The following is a 26,631-nucleotide window of genomic DNA, read 5'->3' on the forward strand; positions in this document are numbered from 1 at the left end:
TTGTTGGACTCAGTCAACATTTGTCAAGTGAGTGAATAGGAGCTATTCCTTCAATTGTAAGGTTGAGAATGTTATGGCTTAGACACAAGGCATAACCATGCATCTCTGCACTCGTTCAGCAGTGATCTTGAGCAATTTTCTCTGTGTTAGACACTGGGATACAATGGTCAACTCAATAGCCACAGAACACAGGAAAGATAGACATCGTTCAAATTATACAGAAATTGTAGAACATCACTCGATTGACTTATTATTAAGTACACACTTCTTAGGTTATAATGGGCTTTTCACATACATGGCCTCAAGGGAAGTTATATAATCCAGGGCTTGAAAGTACAGACTTCAGTGTGGCATAGACCTGGATGCAGACCTGGCTTGTTCTCTTACTCATAAACTGGGCTCTTGAGCAAGATTCTGAATGTCAGTTTCTTCATCTTTAATGGGAAAAAATAGGCTATCATCACGGGGCTGTTAGAGAATGTGGGGAGAGAGAGCATGCACAGCCTTCAGAACAATGCCTGGCATATGGCTGCTAAGTAGTAGCTATTTTTTCTTTCTTAAATACCATTCATTTTTTAAAATCTTTTTTTAGTAGCTATTATTATAGTGCATTTTTTCTACATAACACTTTTCTTCATCTCTTCCAGAGGAAAGATAGCTTTGAAATCAGACAGATTTAGGATCAGATCTCAAGTACAACACTTACTAGATGTCCCAGTTAGAGTTACTGTTGCTGTGACAAACACCATCACCAAAACAACTTGTGGAGGAAAGGGTTTATTTGGCTTCCACTTCCACATCACTGTTCATCACTGAAGGAAGTTTGGACAGGAACTTGGAGGCAGGGCTACTGCAGAAGCCATGGATGGGTGCAGCATACTGGCCTGCTCTGTAGGGCTTGCTCATCCTGCTTTCTGATAAAACCCAGGAATACCAGCCCAGGGGTAACCCCACCCTCAGTGGACTGGGCCCTCCCCCATAATTAAGAATGCCCTATTGGCTTGTCTGCTTACATCTCAATCTTATGGACATATTTTCTTAATCGAGGTTCCCTCCTCTCAGATGACCCCAGTTGTGTCAAGATGACATAAAGTAGCTGGCACACCTAGAGCAAAGTGGAAATAATGATACAGCATCATCCATGAATATGGAGTGAAGTTTTCAGGAAGCCACATGGGCATCTAACATATACTGATTTTCAATCTGTCTTTTGGCTTTTGTATCAATCCTTATCCTTCAGTGGCTTAACTATGACCATTGAAGTAGAATCCACTTCATCTGAGCCACTATGACTTCTTCTGGGACCCCACTATTAAGAGGGGGTGATAAACTCATTCACCAAGACCCATTGAACACTGAGACACTGAGGGAAAGAGGAAGACTTTGGAAAGTGTTGAGGGTGGGAAGAGGAATTTTAATCTCTCCCCTTTCTGGATGTTTTACAACGTACTGGTTCTTTGCTTGGCAAACCAGGGTCACGTACATGCTCACCAAGTCCTCTAGCCCTGAGCATCATCCCTTTTAATTTTAGGTAGGTTTATGATTTTTTATTTTTTAACCCGAAAATTCAATCAACATGTTTAGACAGATTAACAGGGGAAAAGCATGTATTTATTAAATTTTTTTTACCCTTATCTCAGCATCCTTTTTGTTGCTATAAAACACCACAACCAAAACAACTTAAGGAGGAAAGAGCTTATTTGGCTGATAGGTTACCGTCGTCAATCATCAAGTCAAGGCAGGAACCTGAGACACAAACCTTGGAAGAATACTGCTTACTGATTCACACTCCACAGATGGCTCAGCCTGCTTTCTTATACAACCCAAGACCACCTCTCCTGGGTGGCACCACCTACAGTGGGCTAGGTTCTCTTGCATCTATCATTAACCAAGAAAATACCCACAGACATGCCCACAGGCCAATCTGGTGGGGGCAATACTTCTGTTGAGGCTCCCTCTTCCCAGGTGATTTTAGTTTATGTCAAGTTGACAAAAATTAACCAGCACATGCATGAAATATGTAAGTATCTTTAAAAAGTTAATATAGATGATTTTTCAAAAAGTATATTAATACAAGAGTCCTTCTTTAGAAACGGCAAACAGTGGGAAGCTAGGTGGGCCAGTGCACACCTGAGATTCTAGCATTCGGGAGTCTGAGGCAGGAGCATTGGAGCATTGAAGGTAATTCTCAGTCTGGGCTCCACGGAACTCAAACATTGAAAACAATTCCTCCTGGTCCCAACAAGCAATGAATTAGTTATTCAATCAATCACATGCACTGAATTAGACAAGTGACAGTGAGTTATAAACTGAGGCAAGGTGAAGGAGCTCAGAGTAGGATAGCAATTTGGATACGGAGGTGATTAGAAGATAAAGATTACTGTGACAAGGTCTGTGTGTACAGATTGCCTCTGCTTTAGCCTGGTGTCCGTGATAGTAAGACTGTTACTTTCCTTTTGTATAGAGAAGACATTGGTCACACCGAGATGTCATTCCTGCTTTGGAAAAAGAATGAGACGGGAATGATCTTGCACCTACTCTTGTTTTTCTTTCTTTTCAGAGTTTATTTATTTTTGTTTTATGTGTATGGATATTTTGCCTATATTTTTGACTCTGTACCACATGCATACAGTGTCACTGGAGGACAGGAGAGGGCACTGGATCCCCTAGGACTGGAGTTACAGACAGCTGTAAGCTTCCATGTGGGTGTTGGGAATTGAACCCAGGTCGTCATTCTGCAAAAGCAGCAAGTGCACTTAACCAGTGGCCACCTGCTCTTTTTTAAGTGCTATTAATTCAAAATGGTCATTATATCACTGCAATGTATTTTTGGAACTCTCTCTCTCTCTCTCTCTCTCTCTCTCTCTCTCTCTCTCTCTCTCTTTCTTCCTCCCTCCCTCTTTCCCCCTCTCCCTTGCTTCCTCCCGCTCTCATTCCGTGCCCCCCCCTCCGCTCTCATTTTTGAAATAGGATCCCACTGTGTAGTCCTAATATTGTGTGCCTACCATCTGTACCCCACTGTACAGTCTTGATAGTGTGTGCCTGTAATCCCAAAACTCAAAAATCTGAGCCAAGAGGATCATTATGAGCTTGAGGCCAGCTAAGGTCACAGAGTAAAGCCCTGCCACAGAAAGGGCAGGACAGTAAAATGCTCAGTCAGTAAAGTACTTGCCATGCTTTAGGACGACATGAGTTCAATTCCCAGTGCCCATGTAAAAGGTCAATATGGTGGCATGTATTTGCTATTACAGCACTGTGAGGCAGAGATAAGAGTGTCCCTGGGGCCTGCTGGCTCCCCAGTCTAGCCTAATCAGCAAGACCCAGGTTACAATGAGAAAGTCTGTCTCAAAAAGCAAAGACAACATCTCAACATCTGAGTAAGGACATCTGAGGGTCCGATCTTCATTGTAAGTAAACACATGGGCAATGTACATCTAACTGTATCCATCCCACCACCCCCATACACACACACACACACACACACACACAGAGAGAGAGAGAGAGAGAGAGAGAGAGAGAGAGAGAACACACTCTATAATTTCTGTACTCAGGAAGCAAAGACATAGTAAGAATCAGGAGTTCAAAGCCAGTCTGGGCTGATATAAAAATAAAAAATTAGGAAGGCAAGCCCAAGCCCATGGGTTTCCTGAGAAGCAGCTGTGTCATCAGAGTTGGGCCCTGAGTAAGAGGAACTGACAACGGCCAGCTCCAGTGTTGGGTGTGTGCTGATGTGAGGTTTTCCTGAGAAGATGCGTGCGAAGCATTGCCCTTACCTATCAAGCAGTGAGAGTTGAGAACCTCCCTTCAGAGGAAGGGAGGAGAGGAAATAAAGACCTCCCTCAAAGCCTCTTCTATCTCAAGCTGCCAAGTAGCTCTGTGACTCTGGGACTCCGGCTGGTCCCAGGAAGTGGGAGTCAGCAACTCTGAGGCAAGGAACTAGGCCCGGAGTGTTTGGGTGGACCGCCAGCTCTGCAAAAGAACGCGTCTTTGTCTGCATGCCATCCATGCCAAAGCAAAACACATTTATCAGCATCTGAAAACTGGAAGGGAGAGTCCACAGAGTTTATGCAACAGAAGGGGCCAGGAGAAATCGATCGTTCATAATCATTACCGTTGACAATCATTACTAATTTAAGAAGTATGAAATGTTTTGCTAGGCTCTTCCCCGAGAGAGCAGGGTTTTTTTGTTTGTTTTGTTTTGGTTTTTGTTTTTTGTTTCAAGGCAGGGTTTCTCTGTGTAGCCCTGGCTGTCCTGAAACTCACTCTGTAGACCAGGCTGGCCTCGAACTCAGAAATCCACCTGCCTCTGCCTCCCAAGTGCTGGGATTAAAGGCGTGCGCCACCACTGCTCAGCTGAGAGAGAAGGTTTTTATTATTTTACTTCACAAAACATAAATGTGGGTAAGGGCTTAGCAATCATGAGCTCCTTTTCCATCTACTTTTGTGAGAATAAGCATTTCTTGCTCTCCAACTACACCTCCCATAGCGATTTTCAGGACTTAACCCCACAAACGAGGTGTTGGTGGAAAAGTGGCTCAGGTGTTCTGCATTTGAGCAGCTCCTCCTGACAGGACACGAATAGTGGGTTCCAGGTACCGTGAGGTTAGCATGATTTCAGGAATATTTTGAGTCACTGTTACGTTGTCACTGTGCCCATAGAACTTAATTAGCACTGACAACTTAATTCATTTGAATGTGTTGATTTTTTTCTCCTTTCTACACAGATGGATGGACAAAACGGTGGGTACAATCTAAACATCAGTCAGATTATGGCAAATTCCAGCTTGCTTCAGGAAAATTTTATCAAGATAAAGAGAGAGATAAAGGTAAATATTAGAATTCAGAAACATAATGATTGTATGATTTTTACTCAATTGTTTTTATCTTTGATTACCAATTCATTTGTCTTACTGTGTATATGTATATATATATGGTGAGTGGAGTTGAACATGGAGGCACATGCCTGTAACCCCTGTACTCGGAGATTGAAGCATCCAGGTTGCATCCAGTTAGGGCTAAATGATGAGTTCCAGGGCAGGCTGGATTACTGAGTAAGGCACCATCACAAACAAATAAACACAAAAATTGGTAAGTAAAAAAGGGTAGTCTCTCCAAAAAATTTACTATGTCTCATAGCTGAGTAATGGCTATTTTAAGCTGGCCCTCTGCATATTACGTCTTTCATCTTTCTAACATTTTCAGCAAGTGGTTATTATTATTTTCCCAGTTTTGCAGAGGAGCCTCCAAAAGGTTTTCATATTTGCCTGAGGCTATATTCTACAGCTGAGGGAAACAACTGAGACAGGACTTTAGATCTGACTCTAGGGATCGAGTTCATTACCACTAATATGTGCTGTTTCCCCCAAACTCTTAGGATTTTACAAGTAGTGCTCTGCACTGCAAACCTGGGAAGGCACTGCCAAGCACCCAAATATCACTCTTTCTAGAGCAGCGTTGCGTGATGGAGAGGAGAGGACCTAACTGACAAGCTGTGAAATTTTGTCTTTTTATTTCCTCAAGTGTTGCTATTAGACAAAGATAACTATCACCTGCCATGCTCACTGGGCAGAGCTTTTGTAAAAGCCAAATAACACTATGGAGGGTGAGCTCCGAGGACAAGGACTAAGGGCATGGGTTCTTGGTCTGAGAAAGCTTTTGTTCTATAAATAGAATTCATTGATCATCCCCTGGAGTGAGTTCCCATTTTCTTCCATCTGGCTACTGTTATGAATCTCATTTTCATATTTATTAAAGGGGAGAATTATGAGCCAGCTTGAGCATTTTAAAATCTTGTTTAAATCCTCTCTGGAAAGTTGTTTTCAGAGGACAGAAAAGCTGGAGACTGAGCCTTGTGGGATGCCTGTGCCTTGGTACTGCAGTACCGCCAGTCTGTGCTGGCTCAGCTCCTTGCAGCCTGGCTTCTTGGTCCATTTGCCTGCACTCTGTACTATGAAGCCTGTTAGACTCCGGGTTGTCAGGAGGGACACTGCAGTAACAGTGAGACTGACAGAGGAGGCTGATTTGGTTTTTATAGCAGGGTGTGGCAGGGCAGAGACTCAAAGCTTGGCCTTTTTCAATCTCTTCATTCCTTCCTGGCTCTTACAGCCCCTTAGAGGCCATGAGAGGAGTAGAAAATACTCTTCAAAATGCAGACAGCTCCCAGCATGATGTCAGACATGAAAGTGTTTACCACAGAGCTTGGCATTCAAGAAATGCTTGAAACCTTGTCTGAATCAGGCCCTGTGCTCCTTCTCATAATTTAGTGTATTTTAAAGACGGGGTCCTGTATAACTCAAGTTGGCCCTGGACAATGTGTCCCTGCTTCCATCTCCCAAGGACTGGGGTTATAGGTGTATGCCACCACACCCAGCTTCAGTTAACCCTTACTTCTTGGACATTTCCAAATGTCTGCCATTTGTAACTACACAATCACAATTCCTTAGCAAGGATCTCTCTATTTACTTCATATGGTTAGTCTAGAAAAGTTCTGGGGTCCTGGACAGCTCTGATATTCACTGGAAGTTGGGGCTCTATACTAACAGCTGCTTTAGTGATCTCTGTCATGTGAAACTGTTTCAACGACTTCACGACAAAGTGAAGAAACTGGTATAGCTCACCTTTCATTGTTACTGTGAGGGTTGAATACACACACCTGTGTGAATGAAGAAACTTATCTGGTAGAGTTAAACATTAAGGACTTGGGGGATGGCGTGGTTAAGAGTGCTTGCTGAAAGCTGGTATAACCACTCTGGAAATCAGTCTGGCTGTTCCTCAGAAAACTGGGCATGACACTTCTGGAGGACCCTGCCATACCACTCCTGGCATATACCCAGAGGATTCCCCAGAATGCAATAAGAACACATGCTCCACTATGTTCATAGCAGCCTTATTTTATAATAGCCAGAAGCTGGAAAGAACCCAGATGTCCCTCAATGGAGGAATGGATACAGAAAATGTGGTATATTTACACAATGGAATACTACTCAGCAATTAAAAACAATGAATTCATGAAATTCTTAGGCAAATGTTTACAACTGGAAAATATCATCCTAAGTGAGGTAACCCAATCACAAAAGAACACACATGGAATGCAGTCACTGATAAGTGGATATTAGCCCAGAAGCTATATCAAATGATTCTCAAAAAGAAGGAAGAAGAGGGCCCTGGTCCTGGAAAGGCTTGTTGGCAGCAATGTAGAATACCAGGACAGAGAAGTGGGAGGGGGTTGATTGGGGAATGGGTGGAGAGAAGAGGGCTTATATGACTTATGGGGAGGGGGCAACCAGGAAAGGGATAATCATTTGGAATGTAAACAACGAATATAGAAAATAAAAAAATTTAAAAAAAGAGTGCTTGCTGAACCAAAGTGAAGATCTGAGTTCAAATCCCTAGGCTGGAGATGTGACTCAGCAGCTAAAAGCGCTGGCTGCTCTGACAGAGGGCCCAGGTTCCAGCACCAGTGACCTCCAGCCCTAGGGAATCCATTGCCCTTTTCTGACATCTGTAGATACTATATTTGTGTGGTACATAGACATAAATGAAGACAAAACACCTATACATTGGTAAAATTAATGAACCCCTATGACCCATATCAAAAGGATGGCTGTGTACTCCTGTAATCCTAGTGCTAGGTAGGGGTTGGGGCAGTGGGAGGATCACTGGGCTGACTGGCTGCTAGCTCTAGGTTCAGTGAGAGACCCTGCCTCAAAGCAACAAGGCAGAAAAAGCGAGGCAACTGTCATCTCCCTCTGGCCTGTGTATCGTATCCAGGAGCACGCACACATGTATGCATGCAACACACACTCAGTTTTTACAAGAGACAAATTATTTAGAGATTAAAATATTCAGTGAACTATAGCAACAATTATTATTTTTGATAACTGTTTAATAATAATCTGAGTGAATTCTGGGCCTCTTTTCTGCTGTAGCTCTTATACACCGCAGAACCTTATTCTGCTGCCTAGCCAAGCCCCAGCCGGGCAGGGCCTTGGCTTGTAAGGCTGCGGAATAATGCTGAAATATCTCTAGAAAATAAGTGATAGCATGGTGAGAAAGAATGTATCAATGCGGCTAAAAAATTCCAATCGGGTTCCTTCTTTGCCTTCCAGCTTGCACGGATCGCTTTCCCTCCCCGTGACTCAGCCACCTAGCTTACTAAGCAGGCACAGTGCCCATTTTTTCAGGGCTGCTCAGAGGCTCGGATGAGAAAATAGTATAATGTTCTGTGCACAGCACCTGGCACACCATGTGTGTGAGGAAATTCTGGAGCTTGGTTAAGTCAAATGCTGGGTCTCTCTAAGTACTTTTGGGCAACTTCAGCCTGAAGCCTCTGCACTTTCTCTCTGCTCTCAGGTCTCCAGACCACAGAAGATGCCAAGTTCTACGCTCTTTCTGCCAGGTTTAAGCCATTCAGCAATGAGAATGAGACCTTGGTGGTTCAGTTTTCAGTAAAACACGAGCAAGGTATCGATTGCGGTGGTGGGTATGTGAAACTCTTTCCTGCCGCACTCAACCAGGAGGATATGCACTCAGAGTCCCAGTATTACATCATGTTCGGTAAGTTCCCTGGGAGTGGTTGTTCTCAGCCCCTTGGGATTTGTATCAGAACCACTGTGGTGGTTGAAAAGACTTACATAGACCTGGAACAGACAGTGTATAATTCAATAGTTCCATATCCCTCGAGCAGTAGGACTCTCTAGAGACCTGACAAGACGACATCTCTAAACTCAAATGTTAATATAAATAGACCAGTGAGGGGGAATCACATGGCATCGGCAAGTCTGTTGTACATCGAGACAGCCCAGCTCTGGAAAAGGAGAAGCACAGGCCTACAGTAAGACACTGTACTCAGCCTTAGAGAGACAGATAGCCAAGGTCAGGGAAATGACCTTCTGTAAGCATTTGTGAATGCTCCGAGTAGGACATCGGTAACTAGGTCTTCTTGAGGAGATCCAGCTTTTAGCTACCTTGAATCCAGTTTCAACATGATATTGAGACATCAGCAGACACCAAGCATTCCAACCTCTAAAGCGCAGATGAAGAATGTGGGTTAGACCGAGTTTTGTACAAAGTCAGTGAGAGGGTTATGCTGGCCAGCAGGCACTAACATGCCCTTCATTCTCTGTAGACACTTCCTTTCCCTGGCAGCCTCAGCTAGCTCTCCTCCCCTCCCCCCCCCTTTCCTTCCCCCCACCCCAGCTGGTCTTCTTCCTTTTTAAAATCCTCTTCTTCAGCTTCATTGCCCCCCTTTAAAATCTGCACCCTCTTTTTTTTTTCTTAAAATCCATACTCTCCACACACAAGGCCTCAGTTTGTAGTTGCAAACTTTCAATGTAGCCCGGACCAGCCTCAAACCCACTGTGATCCTCCGCCTCAGCCTCCCAGTGTGGGGATTATAGGTGCAAGCCCCCACCTGCTTCCAGTCCTTCTCATGCAGAGTAACATTTGGGGCAGTAGTGGCGCATGCCTTTAATCCCAGCTCTTGGGAGACAGAGGCAGGTGGATTTCTGAGTTCAAGGCCAGCCTGGTCTACAGAGTGAGGTCCAGGACAGCCAGGGCTATACAGAGAAACCCTGTCTCAAAAAGACCCCCCCCCAAAAAAAATGTCTGCTCCAGCATCATCTTTGTATTGTTTTCAGAATCTGTACCATGTGCTACTGTCTCCATTTTGCAGATAAGGAAATTAAGGCAAGAAATTTGTTCAGGGTAAGTAGAAAGTCAGAATTCGAGTCACTGTCTATAAAGCCTTTTTCCTTAAAGCAGCTGGATGACTTTGTAAAAAGCAGAATGGAATCTATGTTCTTAAAAAATATTGAGCTGCCGGGCGGTGGTGGCACACACCTGTAATCCCAGCACTCTGGGAGGCAGAGGCAGGTGGATTTCTGAGTTCGAGGCTAGCCTGGTCTACAGAGTGAGTTCCAGGACAGCCAGGGCTACACGGAGAAACCCTGTCTCGAAAAAACCAAATCCAAAAAGCAAAACAAACAAACAAAAAAGTATTGAGCCAGGCTGGAGAGATGGCTCAGTAGTGAAGAGCACTGGCTGCTTTTCAGGAGGATCCAGGTTTGAGTCCCAGCACTCACAAGGCAGCTCACAACCATCTCTAGTTACAGGGGATTTAACTCCCTTTTATCTGGCCTCCATTGGTACCAGGCACATAAGTGGTGCATAGAAATATATGCAGACAAAATGCCCATACACATAATAAAAAACATAAAAATAAGAATTTAATTTGAAAAGGATATTTAACCAAGTGTTATGCTACATACCAGCATCCAGGGGCAGAAACAGAAGGATTGCTAGGAATTTGAGGCCGGCTTTGTCCACACATCACCTGAACGCACAGCTTTACACAGTTCATGGCCTGTGCATTCACTGATCCTGTCTCATGGCCTAGGCCAGCCAACCCACCCTTTACTCCTTGTGCCCACCTTCTCCCCAAGGTCACATAGAATCTCTTTCCCTAGGCTGTGAGCTCCTAAAGGCCTGGGGATATACCTCAAAGCCTAGCACCAAGCATGACCCCCTGAATGCCTGGGGGCTTTCTGGAGGAGGTATTAATTATTCTTTAAAGAGTGGGTTTGATTTTAATAGGAGGAGAAGAAAGCTTGAAACGAGGGCAAAATCAACAGTGTGTACAAAGGCTCAGGCATGAAATTCAAAGGTATGGTAAAGTAGGGAGAAGATCAATGTGGGTGGAGTACAGGGTGGAGTACAGGGTGGAGTACAGGGTAAATGCCTAGTGTGCATGAGTGTGTTCGTATGTGAATGTGTTTCATACTTGATATTAACTGAAAGGCTGAGAAACTTTGTGAGTTATGAGTATATGAGAGCAAAAAATGAGGGTCTCAGAATTCTCCGGACTCCCCAGCTCCACTCCACAGTTCTCACTTGAATTATCACAAAGCAGAAGGGGGTCACAGGCTCTGTTATTAGGTGGGCATGGACATAGCTTTGAATCCTTGCAAGGCATCTTACCAGATCTTTGGACAAGCTGCTTGACTTTCCTGAGCCTCCCTATCTAAAGTGAGATGGCAATGCTTATTTGTTAGAATTAGTGACACTCTGGCAACGCCTGCTGTACTGGCTGGTTTGGTGTGTCAACTAAACCCAAGTTAGAGTCATCAGAGAGGACGGAGCCTCAGTTGAGGAAATGCCTCCTTAAGATCCACCTGTAAGGCATTTTCTCAATTAGTGATCAATGGGAAAGGGCCCAGCCCATTGTGGGCGGGGCCATCACTGAGCTGGTAGTCCTGAGTTCTATGAGGAAGCAGGTTGAGCAAGCTATGTGGAGAAAGACAGTAAGCAGCACCCCTTCATGGCTTCTGCATCCACTCCTGCCTCCAGGTTCCACCCTTGGGTGAGTTCCTGTCCTGACTGCCTCCCGACTTGCTTTTTTGTCATGGTGTTTCATCACAGCAATAGCAGCCCTAGCTAAGATCTCTGACTTCAGAAGGCCTCCACTTGGTTTGGTCGTGGAGCCCTGGCAGGAGATTAGAGGAGAAGTGAGTTATCTCTCAACGCAAAGCCTGCTTCTCTCCTGCTGTGCCTGCTCCCAGACTCTCCTCTCTCTCACCCCTCCTGTCCCCTTTGCTGCTGCTGCCCATGAGAATCACTGTACCCTTCCTTCTCTCAAAGTCTTGACCCCCTTTGTAAAAAAAAAAAAAATCCCATTTATTAAAACCGTCTCAAATAATCCTGAGTGTGGCATCTGTCTCTTTCTGGAACCACGGAGTGCTGCACAGGCTGCATCTGTCTTGGGTCTTGGCCTCAGACTGGGCACACTGCCTGAGATAGATGTGAAATCATGCTCTGGGGTTTAATTTCCAGGCCCGGACATCTGTGGCTTTGGCAACAACAGACTACAGGTCATCCTCTATCACAAAGGGAAATACCATGAGAACAACAAGACCCTCAAGTGCAGGGTGAGTATGTGAATTAGTCCTCAGCCTAGAGCAAAAGATTTTAGTTTTTAATGTTATTTATCTTATATGTATGATTATTTTGCTATATGTATGTCAGTACACCACATATGTGCCTGGTGCCCACAGAGATCAGAATAGGATATCAGATCCTCTATACCAGGTTACAGATTGTTGTGACCTGTCATGTGGGTACTGAGAGTTGAACCTAGGTCCTCTGGAAGAGAAGTTAGTGATCTAAATTGTTGAGCCGTCTCTCCAGCCCCAGGAAAAAAGAATATTTAATATGTGGTATCTCATTTTTTCCGTATAAAACTCTACCAATTAATTGTTACCATCTTCATTCTACAGATTATATAGACCTAGTAATGTGCTAAACATTGTGAGGAGTTCAGAAAGGAACAAGTGGGATTTAATATAGTGCAATATTTGGTGTGGCATAATTACTCACTGTTAGATACTGGGGTGGGGGTCAGGAATGCTATGCTCAGGTGAGATGGAATAGGTCAGTTTACCTCAGTAACATAAAGCTAGAAGCATATAGATTAGCTAGAGGATAGTAGGTGTATATTCAGTCAATAGTCCTTGGGCCTTGAATATGGGATAGATTTAGCCAGACAGGGCTTTCAAGTTAACCAAACTCACAGTAAAGTCTGACACAGTGATTTGTGCCTGTAATCCCAGTTGCTTTGAAGGCTGAGGGGAAAGGGTTGTGAGTTCAATGCTAACCTAGACAATCTAGCAAGATCTTCCCAAAACAGAACAAAAATATCACAATCCAGTAAAGATGAGAGCTGAGCAGGGAAAAGTGACTTCCTACATGACAGACACTCGGGCAGAGGAGGGGGCTCCTCCCCAACCTCAAAGAAAAGTGACTTCCTACATGACAGACACTGGGGCAGAGGAGGGGCTCCTCCACAACCTGGAGGCTTAGGTGGTGACTGCTTCCTGGAGAGGTCTCCCTTTGTACTGAAAGATGAATATGCTCTAGAAAACGAGTGCGACAATTTTCTGGAGAGATGAGTTCCCGGATGAGGAGTCTGCGTGAGAAAAGCCAAGGAGCCTTAAGAACCCAAGGCACAACAAGAGGGTTGATCCAGCTGGAGCCCGAGAGAAAGGCAGGAACCGAGGCTAGGAAAGCCCATAAAGCCCGGGGCATTGGGCCTTGTGTTGAAGTCTCGGCCTTCCTCCTGACCAGCCCTCTACACAGGGCTGGATGTTCTGAGCCACCCTCCAGGACGAGTCTCAGCCTGCAAGCTTAGGCACGATAAGAGGAATCATATATCACCCCCACTGTTGAGAAGCTCACAGTTTAGTAGGACAAACCGAAAACAAGATAGATCAGAGCATCATCAGAGCTTCAGATGGGTAAGGGCTAGAGGATGGGGAGACCACAGAGTGAGAGCACAGGAGCTCTAGCAGGGTGAGTCCAGAGTCCCTGCTGGCGTGTTAGCTAGAGGAAGGGAGCGGGATGTGGTAAAGTGTGCGGCCTATGTGGGAGGGAGCATTCAGGCAAGTGTCTGAGGTCTCCACTAGTCCTATACGGGACTGAACCAGTTACCCATGTCCTTTATAGATTAATAAAGACACTCACCTGTACACACTGATCCTTCACCCTAATGCTACTTATGAGGTTAAAATTGACAACGTGAAGGTGACAAGTGGAGGACTGGAAGATGACTGGGACTTCTTGCCGCCCAAGAAAATAAAAGACCCCTACGCCAGGAAGCCAAGGAAGTGGGATGAACGGCTACAGATAGAGGATCCTGAAGATAAGAAACCTGAGGTCAGAGGGAGTTTATCGGGGAAGCTAATCTTGGGAGAAGAAGGTACAGTCAGGACATTAAAGCAGATGATTAAATCAAGCGTCTGGGTTGCTGGTACCTTGAGAAAATGAGGGTCTGGATTCAAGCCAGGTCCAGCAGGTATGCTCAGGGTAGCAAGACTATAGGTAAAGGCTGTGTGTGGGCAAATCACATACAAACCATAGCAGCAGCTCAACATGACTGAGGGCAGGGTGAGGTCAGAGACAAGGATAATACTCATCTGACATGACTTTAAAGTACTCAAGGTCAGAATGATGGTGCACCCAGGGGTAGGGGTCCACAGTGGCCTTTTCTCTCCTGCACTGGGCCATTGCACACTGGAGCAGGAGGGCAGGGTACGTAGGCAGCCAACTCCCCTTGTCTGTACTTGGGTCCCCAGTTTCCTCCCCCATCAAGTCTATCTTCATGAAGGAACATTTTGTTTTAGGACTGGGAGGACTTTGAATTCATCCCAGACCCAGATGCCAAGAAGCCGGATGACTGGAATGAGGCGATGGACGGGGTGTGGGAAGGGCCCCTGATACCAAACGCCAAGTACAAGGTGAGGAGCTCCTCTTTTCAATGAAAACTTATAAAGGGCAATCAGATGTAAATCCTAACTTATAAAACACATGCAAAACAGGTGTATGCATGTAAATTCTAACTTATAAATTCTAATTTATAAAACACAATTTCTAACCTTCCGGGCTTGTAATCCTAGGCCTTAGGAGGTTGAGGCAGAAAGATTGCAAGGTCAAGGACAGGCTGGGCTGTATAGCAAGACCATGTCTCAAAATAAAACAAAATAAAAACATAGCAGAAATTCTGAAATCCCCTGATCCTCCCCTCTACATTCTGAATAGGTCGCTGGCCACATCAGAGTTCTCAATCTCTTCCGATTTATAAGGGGGTAGGATTGGTAAAGCCAGCACTAAGAGGTAATGGTTCAGGCAGGCTTGGGAGTTTTCCCAGAGCTGGGAAAAGCTGCCAGTGAAAGGAACATGATGCAAATAGGAAACAGTCTAGGACTCAAGAATGGAATGTCTTACAAGCAGGCTGGAAGGGTAAAGAGTGGGGTCTGCATGAATACAAGGTAGTTAAGGATAGGAACTTCCTTTTAAGGGTCAACATCTGATCTTATGTCAGAAGCAAGAACTAAAGGCCTGAGCCAACAAGTAGCCCAGCAATAAAGATGACTGGGGTAGGATTTTATCTGGCCAGTCTCCTGTACCACACAGGAGAAAGAGAACAGCCCCAAATGCCACAATACGTACACAGGGTTCTCCAAGAAGCTGTGTTTTCTTAACTTCATGGATGTGCCTGTCCCGAGAGAAGCCGGGCTAGAACAGACCCCTGCCGTGTCATTTCACTCCCAAGGGGTGGAAAAGGGAACTGGAAGAGTCTTAAGTCTTTACTCAAAGAAAGGGGGAGTTTTAAAAGGCTGCGACACAACTCTTCATAAATTGATTGATGCTTGGACTTTCGGGGAGTGGGGGTCCAGAAAAGGGGAAATCATTTGAAATGTAAATAAATATATCAATAAATTAAAAAAATGTTAGAAGGATGGAATATTATTACTGACATATCCACTCTTGGTTGGTTTTCTGTTTAGGGAGAATGGAAACCTCGGATCATTGACAATCCCAATTACCAGGGGGAGTGGATTCACCCAGAGATAGACAACCCCAAATACAGGCCTGACCCCACCATTGGTCACTATCATAACATCAGTGTCCTTGGTCTGGACCTTTGGCAGGTAAAGCACCTGGGCTCATAGCCCTTCACCAGTGATCCGTGTAGCTTCCACAAAGTAGAAGAAGCAAGCCCCAGCCTGGAAGTTACAGACTTAAATAAATCTTGATCTTTCTAAACATCGAACAGCTCCTCTTTAAAGTGGATGTAATTATATTTATCCTCAAAAATTTACTTAGTCCCTCTACAACCACTGTATTAAGGACTTTGCATGTTCATTTAATTTTCATCATATACCTATTTCTCAACCTCAAAAGAAAGCTCAAACAAGGTGAATAATTTTCCCGAAGATAAGCATCTGGTAATGGAAGCAGAAACCTTGGCCTGAGTGCTATTATTTCTTCATCAGATGTACTCCTGTGTATTACTAATACTTTGCTGATATTACGTGGTTCCTTTTGGTGTCTCATTTTGTGATAAGGTCTCCTGTAGTCTAGACTGGCCTCCCACTTGCTATGTAGCTGAGATAACCTTGAATTTCCGACCCTCCTGCCTCTACCTCTAGTTATTCAGCCACCAAAGCTTCTGGTACAAGGACCCCTATGTTTTACCTTCCTTGTTTCTTTATTCATTCCCTGCTTTATTTTTTAATAATTTTCCAGTTTTTTATTGAATATTTTCTTTATTTACATTTCGAATGTAAATAATCACAATACCCTTTCCCAGTTTACCCCCCTCCCATAAACCCACATCCCATCCTTCCCCCACCCTGCTTCTATGAGGATATTCCTCCTCCCACCCCACTTCCACCTCCCCGCCCTCGATTCCCCTACACTAGGGTATCTATCAAGCCTTCATAGGACAAAGGACCTCTCTTACCATTGATGCCTGACAAGGCAATCCTCTGCTACATGTGCAGCTAGAGCCATGTGTACCCCTTGGTTGATGGCTTAGTCCCTGGTCACTCTGGGGGGTCTGGTTGGTTGATACTGTTATTCTTCCTATGAGGTTGCAAACCCCTTTAGCTCCTTCAGTCCTTTCTCTAACTCCTCCATCGGGAAGTCAATATAGAAATGGGATGAAGTCACTACCAGGTGCCAGGCAGAGTTTCAGAAAGGCAAGAAGAAGGAAGGGGCACCATGTTTCCTTCCTTCCTGACATCTGAAAAACAGGGATACAAGCCATGTACATTTGTATTACTACCCCTTTCTTTTTTAAGGTTGTTTCTTTTGAATTAGAACTCTCTTCATCATGTAAATAGATATAATCATATTAATGTGCATATTCTGTTTATTAAAAAATTAGATTTGTATGCACACACATGTGTGTGTGTGTGTGTGTGTGTGTGTGTGTGTGTGTGTGCGTGCGTGTAATTCTGCACAGTGTTGACATCATCCTCACAGGTATTTTTCTTACTTAAAATTTCTAGGTAGATCTGACTCCTTGATCATACTCCTCTTCTCTTAGCTAACCAGAACATCAGTTAAAAACAGAATCTTTGTATCTTATAGGAAAAGCCAAGTGACTGAGCACAGAGATAGACATCATTCTTTATCTGCCCCCCTAGCTTTGAGTTTCTAGCCGAGATCCTCTGCCATCCCTGAGATGCTCTGCTATCCTAATTGCCTCCTTTATTCTGCCTCTGTTCTGGGGGACCAGCCTACTCCTCGACACTTTCTGTTTCCTATGCTAATGCCTCTAAACCCAATCTATTACATTTTCTCCCCTACTTGGAAATGATTGCATTCTGGGGTCAGTTTGGGGATGAAGCTGGGGGAGACCACAGAGAACAAATGTTCTTTTCGTCTGGGACTCCATATGATTTTTGAAGAGATAGTAATGCAAACTGCAATGACTCTAGTGCAAAGTACACTGATGCTCTTCCATCAGGTGATCTGGAGCACAGTCCTGTGAGGCGAGATGGGTAGGACTCACAGGGAGCAAACCCAGGCCTCACTTGTCAGGCAAGGGCTGTACCACTGAGCTAAACCATGTCCTTCCTTCCATTTTACTAGTGAGATGTGGTTAGGGCTCAGGGATGTAGATAGACTCATAGTGAAATACTTATATTCCTCTTTACTTTAAGTTAAAGGTTATTTTTGTAAGTGTGTAGATGTGTGTATAGTATGCGAGTGTATGGTTCTCTGCCCTGTGTATAGGCCAGAGATTGACATCTGGACGTTGTTCCTCAACCCTTTGTCCATCTTACTTTTTGAGACTAGTTTTCTCACTGAGTCTGGATCTTGCTGTTTTCTCCAGACTGGCTGTCCAGTGAGTCCACCTGTCTCTGTCTCACTGGGTTGGGATTACAGGCCTGGGCCCTGATGCATAGATGCTGGGTATTCAAACTCAGGTCCATATAAGCATTTTGCCTGCTGCCATCTCTCTAGCCCCCACTCTTTCCACCTTATGAGCCAAGAGGAATAGAGTAAGACTTTCCAATGAGTTAACTTGTGAAAACATCTTTAAGATGTGTTTTACAATCAAATTCAACTCTTCCTCACATAATCTTTTCTCTTAATTATGAGAATACAGGGCCGGGCAATAGTGGCACAGGCCTTTAATTCCAGCACTTGGGAAACAGAGGCAGGCAGATTTCTGAGTTCGAGGCCAGTCTGGTTTACAGAGTGAGTTCTAGGATAGCCAGGGCTATACATAAACCATATACATAAACTGTCTTGAAAAACCAAAAAAGAGAATACAGAAGGGGAAGTGTGTTTCTTCTCATTTGCATTTGTAAGCACAGATGGGAGATAAATAGATCAAAGTCATCATAGGACCAAGCTTTAGGAAGCAGGACTGGCACTCTCATAATCCAGGAGTTTGAAATAAGGTAGAGAGGGAACAGAGGTCACTAAGAAAACAGGGACGTGAGAAGACAGGAAGCCCACAAATAGGCAGCTTTTTAAGTGAAATTGCAGACAACTCAAAAGAAAAAAAAAATCCAAAAGGTCAGAAAACATCTCACGTTGAAAAGCGAGTTTTATAAGCCAACTTAAAAACACATGACGTAGAGCCAACTAAACACTCTGCTCTCCCGTGCCCATTTCTCATTTGTCTGCTGGAAGCAGCAGTAATGTAATGTGAGCCAAATAAAAAAGGCTCTCTTATTAAAAACAAAAATGCAAAGTTTATCTAGGCTTTCGGTCACCAAAGAGTAAGCTAGAACTTCATAAAGTATAGAGGAGAGGCACACAAGCCCTCATACTGCCGAATTTCTTGGTCACACAGCTCTTTGAGTAAGATTAACAATGATTTATTTTATTTTTGTTTTTTTGACAAAGGGTCTCATTATGTGGCTCTGGCTGTCTGGGAACTCACTATATAAACAAGACTGGCCTCAAACTCACAGAGATTAACCCGCCCCCACCTCCCAAATTCTGGGATTAAAAATGTGCACCACCATGCCTAGCTTATTAATGATTTGGTTGACATATTGGCAAAATTAAAAAAAAATCACAGATTGGCTATCTTTTGGTTCTTTCAAACATGTTTAGATACTGAAAACCTATAATCATCATCCTCTACTGAATGACATCCACTAGACCCTGTGCTTTAGATACAGTAGTTCTAATTTTCATGACACTACTATAGTTATTATTTTCCATGATTTATATTATTATTATTTGTTATCATTTATTACTATTTTGAGATAGTTTTACTGTCACCCTGGCTGGCCTGGAACTCACTATGTAGACCAAGCTGGCCTCGACCTCACAGACTTCCATTTGCCACTTGCCTCTGCCTCCTGAGTGTTGGTATCAAGGAGTATGCACTGTAACCCTCATCATTATCATAATCATCTTTATAGACAGGGTCTCAGGTAGCCCCATTCGTCTCAAGCTCTCTGTGTGGTTGAACAGGACCCTGAATGCCTTGTCCTTCTGCTTTAACCCGTGCCCCCGAGTCCTGGGATTACAGGCATGGACAATCATACTTCCTGATTTACTTATGAGAGTATCTCAGAGGGTTGAGTAAGCTGCCTACTCTCATAAAACTAGAATGTAGCTGAGCTGGTCTGTTCATGTCTGTGTCTTGTGCTCCTTTCTATTGTATTCTTTGGTCATGAAATAAGCAAAGACTATTGTAAAGCATAGACTTAACCTTTTAGACACAAATACTAAAATTTTGTTTTTGAGACAAAGTTTAATGTACTACTATGTAAAAAGTTTGAAGTTAGCCTCTGGTACATATCCCCCATATGCTGGGATTATAAGCATACACCACTATACATGGTTTCTTAGCATACTTAAAGAAAATAGAAGGAGGATGGAGAAGTGACTCAGCAGTTATCAACACTTTACTGTTCTTGCAGAGGACCCTGGTTCTGTTAATAGCACCCATAGTGGCTCACAATATTTCGTAATTCTAGTTCCAGGGAATTCAATACCCTCCCCCACCTCTAAGGACTCCCTCACACATGTGGTGAACTGACAAAGGCACACAAATATCCAAATAAAGAAGGCAAAGCCTTTTGGTGAGTGTGTATGATTTATGTATACACCCATGGCCGGAGGAGAACATCAAGTGCCCTGTTTTGCACTTAGCACTTTTTTTTTTTTTTTTTTTGCATTTTAGCACTTTTGGCCTCATTCTCTTGAGACAGGGCCTCTCACTGAACCTGGAGCTAGGCTGGTGGCCAGCAGGGCCCTGTGATCCTCCTGTGTCTGCCCCAGACAGCAGTGGGGTTTAGAAGGCACCCTCACAGCCATACACATTTGCCACCAGTGCTAGGGATCCCAACTCAGGTCCTCACGCTTATGCAGCAATGCTGGTTCCCTAAGGGACCTAGCTTGAGTAATCTACCACTTTTCATTTCAACAGGTGAAATCAGGCAGCATCTTTGACAACTTCCTTCTAACAAATGATGAAGAGTTTGCTGAAGAAGTTGGAAATATGACCTGGGGATTAAGAAAGGTGAGATGTTCCTTCACTCTGAATTCTAGATGTCTGAGTCTGTCATTTGTAAAATCAAGACTCACAATGATTGTCCCAATTCTGGTCACTTGATCTTGAGAGACAGAGAACTCACATTCACTGGGCATCACTGGACTTTATATTTGTTACCCTGAGTACTTTGCAAAATGCATCTCACTTGGCCCTTAAGTGAGCTCACAGTAGAGATGCTGTTCCATTTCTTGATGGAAACTGAGATTCAGAAACTACACTGGCCAAGGTCACACATAGCCTTTGACTTGTTGCACTGGAGCCTGGACCCAGAATCCACGCTCCTTTTGTGTGCCACACTGCCTTCTCAGTGTGCCATTAGAGGGAGCCACTCAGCCTACCTCAGCATCATCAGAGGAAGCAGCAGCAGCAGCAGTGCTGTTTACCAGCTCCTCCCTTCCCACAACCATTTTATGTGTGGAATGATATTTGGGACAATGGCTTCATGGCGAAGGCATCCTGCATCCAGATGTCCAGTCCCTGCAGGAAGGTCAATTCAAGTAGGTATATGGCCAGTGTTTAGTAATTCAGCAGGAAACTTAGGTACCAGCAAAGCAGACATAGAGAGTAAAAAAAATGAAAACTACAGTCTTGCCCCTGTCTGCCCTGAGCTGCAGAAATGGCCCCATTGATGAAGCATTTGCTGTGCAGGCTTGAGGATCAGAGTTCAAATTCCCAGAGCCCACATAGAAGCCATTTGTGTCTCTAGGGACAAGTGTGCTAGGCACACATTCTACCACTGAGCTGTATCTTAGAATTCTTTTTACTTTTTATTTTCAGACAGGGTTTCACAAAATTACCCAGACTGGCCTTCAACTCACTCTGAAGCCAAGGCTTGCCTTGAACATGTGTTCTTTGTCTTTAGCCTACTAAGCAGTTGAGATTACAGGTCTGTGGGCACCGGTCCTGACTCCCAGCAGATCTAACAAAAACTATTAGGCTTGGAGCATTTGCCTTTGTCCTCTGGGCTATTTTGCTGACCCTGTGCCCAGCTTTAAAAATACTTTTTAATCTAGTTTTGTCTTGTTTTGCTTTAGTGTTAGCATCTTTACTTTGTTATACTAGAGAACTGACGTAGAGCTTTGTTCACACTAGACACTCACACCATTACTGAGCCACTCCCCAGTCCTCTAAAACTGTTATGTTATTGTTATTTATTAGTTAGAACATGAATGTTTTTAGGTAGAATTGCTTAGGTTCAAATCCAGGCTCCATCTCTGACTATATAAGCACTTGGCCTATTTATTTAACCTTTCAATTGGGAAGAATGATAGCACTATCTTTTAAGTTTCTAACACCTAGCATGTGTTCAATACATGGCAGCTATTAAACTACACATTCACTTGAGAGATACTTGCTAAGAGCCTGTTTGCCATGGCAGTTGTTGGGACATTGCAACAAATTAAAATCGAGACATTTCTTTTCTTTTCTTTTTTCTTTTTAAGATTTATTTATTGTTATATATAAATACACTGTAGCTATCTTCAGACACATCAGAAGAGGGCATTAGATCTCATTACAGATGGTTGTGAGCCACCATGTGGTTGCTGGGAATTGAACTCAGGACCTTCAGAAGAGCAGCCAGATAGGGCTTGTATTCAGCTTGGGGAAAGCAAACTGTAGACCATTCATAAGAGCTGGGTGTGAGGGCACATCCACCACTGCAGCCCCAACAGGAAGGAGGAGGCAGAGGCAAAAGGATTAAGAAAGAGTTCAAGGTTTGGACACAGTGGAGTGCAGATCCCAGCACTCCAAAGGTGGATCTCTGAGAGTTTGAGACCAGCCTGGTCTATATAGTGAGTTCCAGCTGGGGCTCCATAGAGAGACCTTGTCTCAAAAAAATTAAAAGAAAAAAAGAAAGCATTCAAAGCCATTCTGGACTATATAGCAAGACCCAGTATCAAGAACAAAATAAGCAAATGAATAAATTAGAAAGAATTCCAAACATTAGATACCTCTTATAGAAGGTATGATACGTGACCTTATGCATCATTGTGAGGAATTACAAATAACACACAAATATTGTTTGGCCCAGGGTGGGTAATGACATAGGTATCTAATAATAGATGATGAATTACTTTATTTTAGTATTTTATTTAATTTTTAAAATTAAATAAATTGATTCTTAAAATTTTAATTACACTTATGATATTTATTACAATGTTACACATTATTGGGTATGAGTGCATGCACATGTCACAGTGTTGGGGTCAGAGGACACTGTGTTGTGTAGTTGGTTCTCTCCTTCTGCTATATGAGTCTCGGGGATCAACTCAGGTCTTAGGGCTTGGTGTTAAGCACGTTCACCTTTACTCATCTTACCAGTCCACTTTATAGTTTTAAAATTATTTTACTTTAGTTTTTATTTCATTTTGAGACAAGGTGTTAGGTAGGCCCTAAATTCTTTGTCTAGCAGAGAATAACCCTGATCTCTTGATCCTACCTCCACCTCCCAGGTGTTAGGATTATGGGTATACAACAGTAACCCTAGCTTTGAATCTATTCTATATACAAATGAACTACATCAACACCCAGACAGCCACCCCAGAGGTACTGAAATTAATATGTAAGTAAACACCATTCTAGAAACCCTGAAACCAATGAAAAGACAACAGATGGTTCTAAAATGGGCTATCTGTTTATATCATCTGTGAAACTTTGAAATTCCACATTTTAAACAGGATGTGGAGCAGCAGTGGAGAGAGCTGTATGAGGAAATGGAGAAACAGAAGGAGGCAGAGGAGGCCAAGAAGAAGAGGGAAAAGCAGCGAGCCAGGCAAGAAGACATCTGGGGACTAGATGAGGAGGACGAGGAGGTCGATGAAGAGGACTCTGAGGAGGAAGCAGAGGAAAGGTCCAAGCAGGACGGCAGCGCAGAGAGGTCATCTCTGGATCAAAAGGAAGTCCGTGTTGATCAGAAGGATGAACTGTAACTGCAGAGACAGTGGGTATGGAAGAAGCAAGAGACAGTGCTTAGAACGGGAAATGATCGCATGCTTAGCAAATTATGGGAAGTAAAACGACTCTTCTTTTTAGATAAACTTTGGATTTATAGTTCTATTCCCCTTCCCTGCTCTATTTGCTTATTGGTAGAAAGAGAATGATAATTTTATCTCATGAAATGACCCTAGGGACTGAATGAGGTAATTCATGTAAAGTGCCCAAAGTAAATACATTGTTAAAGAAAAAAGTTAAAATTGCTGTCATTATCATGGTATTTATGAAATTAATTGTTTGTAAATAAGCTTCTATATAAACTTGGTTCTTACTCTCAGTTGAACCCTATGCTCCTGGGTTTTTTCTTTTGTTTAAATATATGCATTTCTAAGTATTTACTGAGCAGTGCTAACAGTTGTACCCAAGCAGAGCATCCTTTGAATGTTTGGGAAAACAGTTCATGACCGTCACTTTGTTTGCCTGCTGCTCTTTCCCTAATGTTTAAATGACTGTTACTTGTTTGCAAGTTTGCTTGTCTTATTTCTATCTTTTTTGTCCCACCAGCTCACAGTATCACTATCTCTTGTGTTCTTGCAGTTCTTTGTAGATTAGAAAGCATTTTCCCACAAGTTCGCAGTGTGCCTACAATGCATCTATTCAACCCTACAGAGGTCACTGCAGAGATCATTGCTATCTTCATGTTACAGACACAGAAACTTGTTCAGGGTCAGTCAGTAAGGGATGGGTCGGGATCTGACCTCAGGTTCATCTGGCTGAAAAGCTTCTATTGTACCAGGCTATTTGAATGAATATTTATTAGTATGAAAAACAGACAGTAGGTAACCTGTTAAATGGAAAAAATGCCCTTATGTCCTTTTGTTTTTTGTTTTTGTTTTTTAAAATCCAACATTTAAGGAACCAGTAAACTATAGGGTTACAAACACAAATCAAGATACTCACTAAATATCCATCGGAAAGAATGAACTCCCATCCTCAACTACATAGTGACCTCAAGGCCAACCTGGACTAAGACCCTATCTCAAAAAAACAACCAAACAAACAACAAACAAAACAACTGATTCACTCTGCCTATGCCTGCAGGTTTCAGAGACAACTTCATAAAGACAGTAACTTTTGAGCCAGGTGTTGATGAATGCAGGAAAATGTAGAACAGATTTGAAGTTAAAGAACAGAGAGCCCAGATAACAGGAAATGGAGTCATAAGATTAGGGAGAGGGCAGGAAGTTCTCCCTTCCTCCCCGGAGGCTGGGCCCTAGTCAGCTTGTTTTGTTTCTTAGGAAAACTAAATGTTTAATTTTTAAAAGAATACCTTTTATTCATTCTTTGTCATTTGTATACATGTATACATGAGCACCTTATCCTCCTTTGAGACAGGTTCTCACGGTCTCACCCTGTTGCACTGACTGGCAGCGAATTTACTGTGAAGTACAGGCTGGCTTTGAGTTTCCTCATACCTCAGCCTTTGAGTGCTGGAATTGCATGCATGCAAAAACTGCTCAGCTCCTAATGGTGGGTTTTGGAATTTTAGAATATTCTAGATTAGGAGACAGTAAGATGGGTAAAGGAACTAACATCAAAACATGAGTTTCACATGGTAGAAAGAACCAACTCTTGTAAGTTGTCTTGTGACTTCTACACACATGCAGCATATATACACATGAATTAATAAATATTAAAAAAGACAATTTTAAGTGGTAGTTGGGTATGGAAAGAAACTAGGAAAGATTAGCACCTGCCAGCCCACAGACTGTAGAGAGTTTTCATAGCTAGGGGTGGGTGGGGTGGGGTGGGGTGGAGTAGGGGGGTAGGGGTGGCCAAGGCACACCAACCCACAAAAGGCAGTTTCAAAATAATATCAAGTTTTAAAATATCACACATAAGCTGTTCAAGATCTCTCTGGTACTGCCTGATACCAAGCACACTGAGACGTTACTTTGGAGACAGCAGCCCAGACCCAGGCAAGGGTGAAGAGATGAGCTTTATACAGCTAATTCTGTGGCACAAATTGGGTTTTCTTCCACTAAAGGAGTTCAGAGAGCACTCAATGGTTCCCTCAGCATTAAAGAGCACAGGATACTTTCTGTGAACAGTGAGAAAGGGGAGAGACATGAAACAAACTTACTCTCAGAGCTGTGGATGAGTGACAGAGTGTGTACCTAAGGTACACGGAACCCTAGTACTGGGACAACTAAGGGGTGGGTCTCAGAGGGCTCAGTATCTTAATTTGGTTACTTCTAATGAATAAAGTAAAATATAAGGTTGTCCCAAGATACCTAAAGCTAGGTGCAGTATTTGTTTTGTTCAGGGCTGACTCTTCCTAGAATTCCCTTTCCTATTTGGCCTGGCCTTGTACAGAGTAGCAAGGTTTCTCAAGATGGAGTCTCTGCCTGGGCTTTCTTTAGTTGTCAGTGAAAAGGCCCATACCTGTCTTCCCCCTCTATGGAGAAAACAGTATGCATTAGGCTGAAAAGACATCTTCTAAAAAGAAGAAAGAAATCAGATTGCTGCTTCTAAGCTGTAAAGCAGTCTATAAAATAAGATAAAACAACAACAAAGCCATTACAAAATGTGTATGTCACAGAATGCTTTTTTAAATGAAATGTAAACGTCTTATTTTATGTAGATAGGTGTTTTACCTGCATGGATGTCTGCCCACCACTTGTGTGCCTGGTGCAGGTAAAGCCCAGGAGAGGATGTCAGATCCCTCGGACCTAGACATACAGATTGTTGTGAGCTGCTGTGTGAGTGCTGGGAACTGGACTGGGGTCCTCAGGGCTCATAGTTGCTGAACCATCTCTCCAGCCCCATACCGTGCGTTTAAAGACAGTTTGTATTGTGTTTGCATTCTCTAAATGCTCCCCCAAAGAACTCAGCCTCTAGCCCAGCTGGCATCTCTGGGAAGAAGCAGAAGCAAGCAGGTGAGAAAGGCACAAGGGGCAGAGGGCAGAGGGTGTGGCAAGGGAGAAAGCAGCCTTCCCTGGTCACCCCTCTGTTTCAAGGTCAGGTATCAGAAAGAGTGAGACTCAGAAGGAGGAGTGGCAGGCAGGCAATAGGAGCTCTGCGCCCCCTCATGCCTAGTGGAGCCTGGTCCATCATCCTTTGTGTACACAAGTGTTCCCCTTCTGTGCAGTTCAGCCTGCCTTCCGAGTCACTGACAGTCTTTTCAGTTTATTTAACAACTTCTCAGCAAAATCAGCAGATATCTGCTTCTCCCTGAATCTATCAGCAAGAATTTTGATCCCTTCAAACTCTTCTTGTTCCAGCCAGTCTCTTCACACTTCCTATCTGCCATGTATGTATGTATGTAT

The 26,631-nt window shown here is 43.4% G+C and overlaps 1 protein-coding gene across 1 annotated transcript; it reads left to right on the forward strand.

Annotated features, from left to right (window-relative positions):
- Positions 1-4,714: 4,714 nt before the first annotated feature.
- Positions 4,715-25,074, forward strand: LOC127681078 (calreticulin-like; the record flags this gene model as incomplete). Its single annotated transcript, XM_052177001.1, has 8 exons — positions 4,715-4,826; positions 8,353-8,556; positions 11,830-11,924; positions 13,498-13,707; positions 14,175-14,288; positions 15,339-15,482; positions 20,243-20,335; positions 23,047-25,074. Coding segments are annotated over 8 exons (1,224 nt in total), but the record flags the coding sequence as incomplete, so codon positions are not given.
- Positions 25,075-26,631: the final 1,557 nt, after the last annotated feature.

This window comes from Apodemus sylvaticus, chromosome 3, assembly GCF_947179515.1.
Source record: "Apodemus sylvaticus chromosome 3, mApoSyl1.1, whole genome shotgun sequence".
NCBI lineage: Eukaryota > Metazoa > Chordata > Mammalia > Rodentia > Muridae > Apodemus > Apodemus sylvaticus.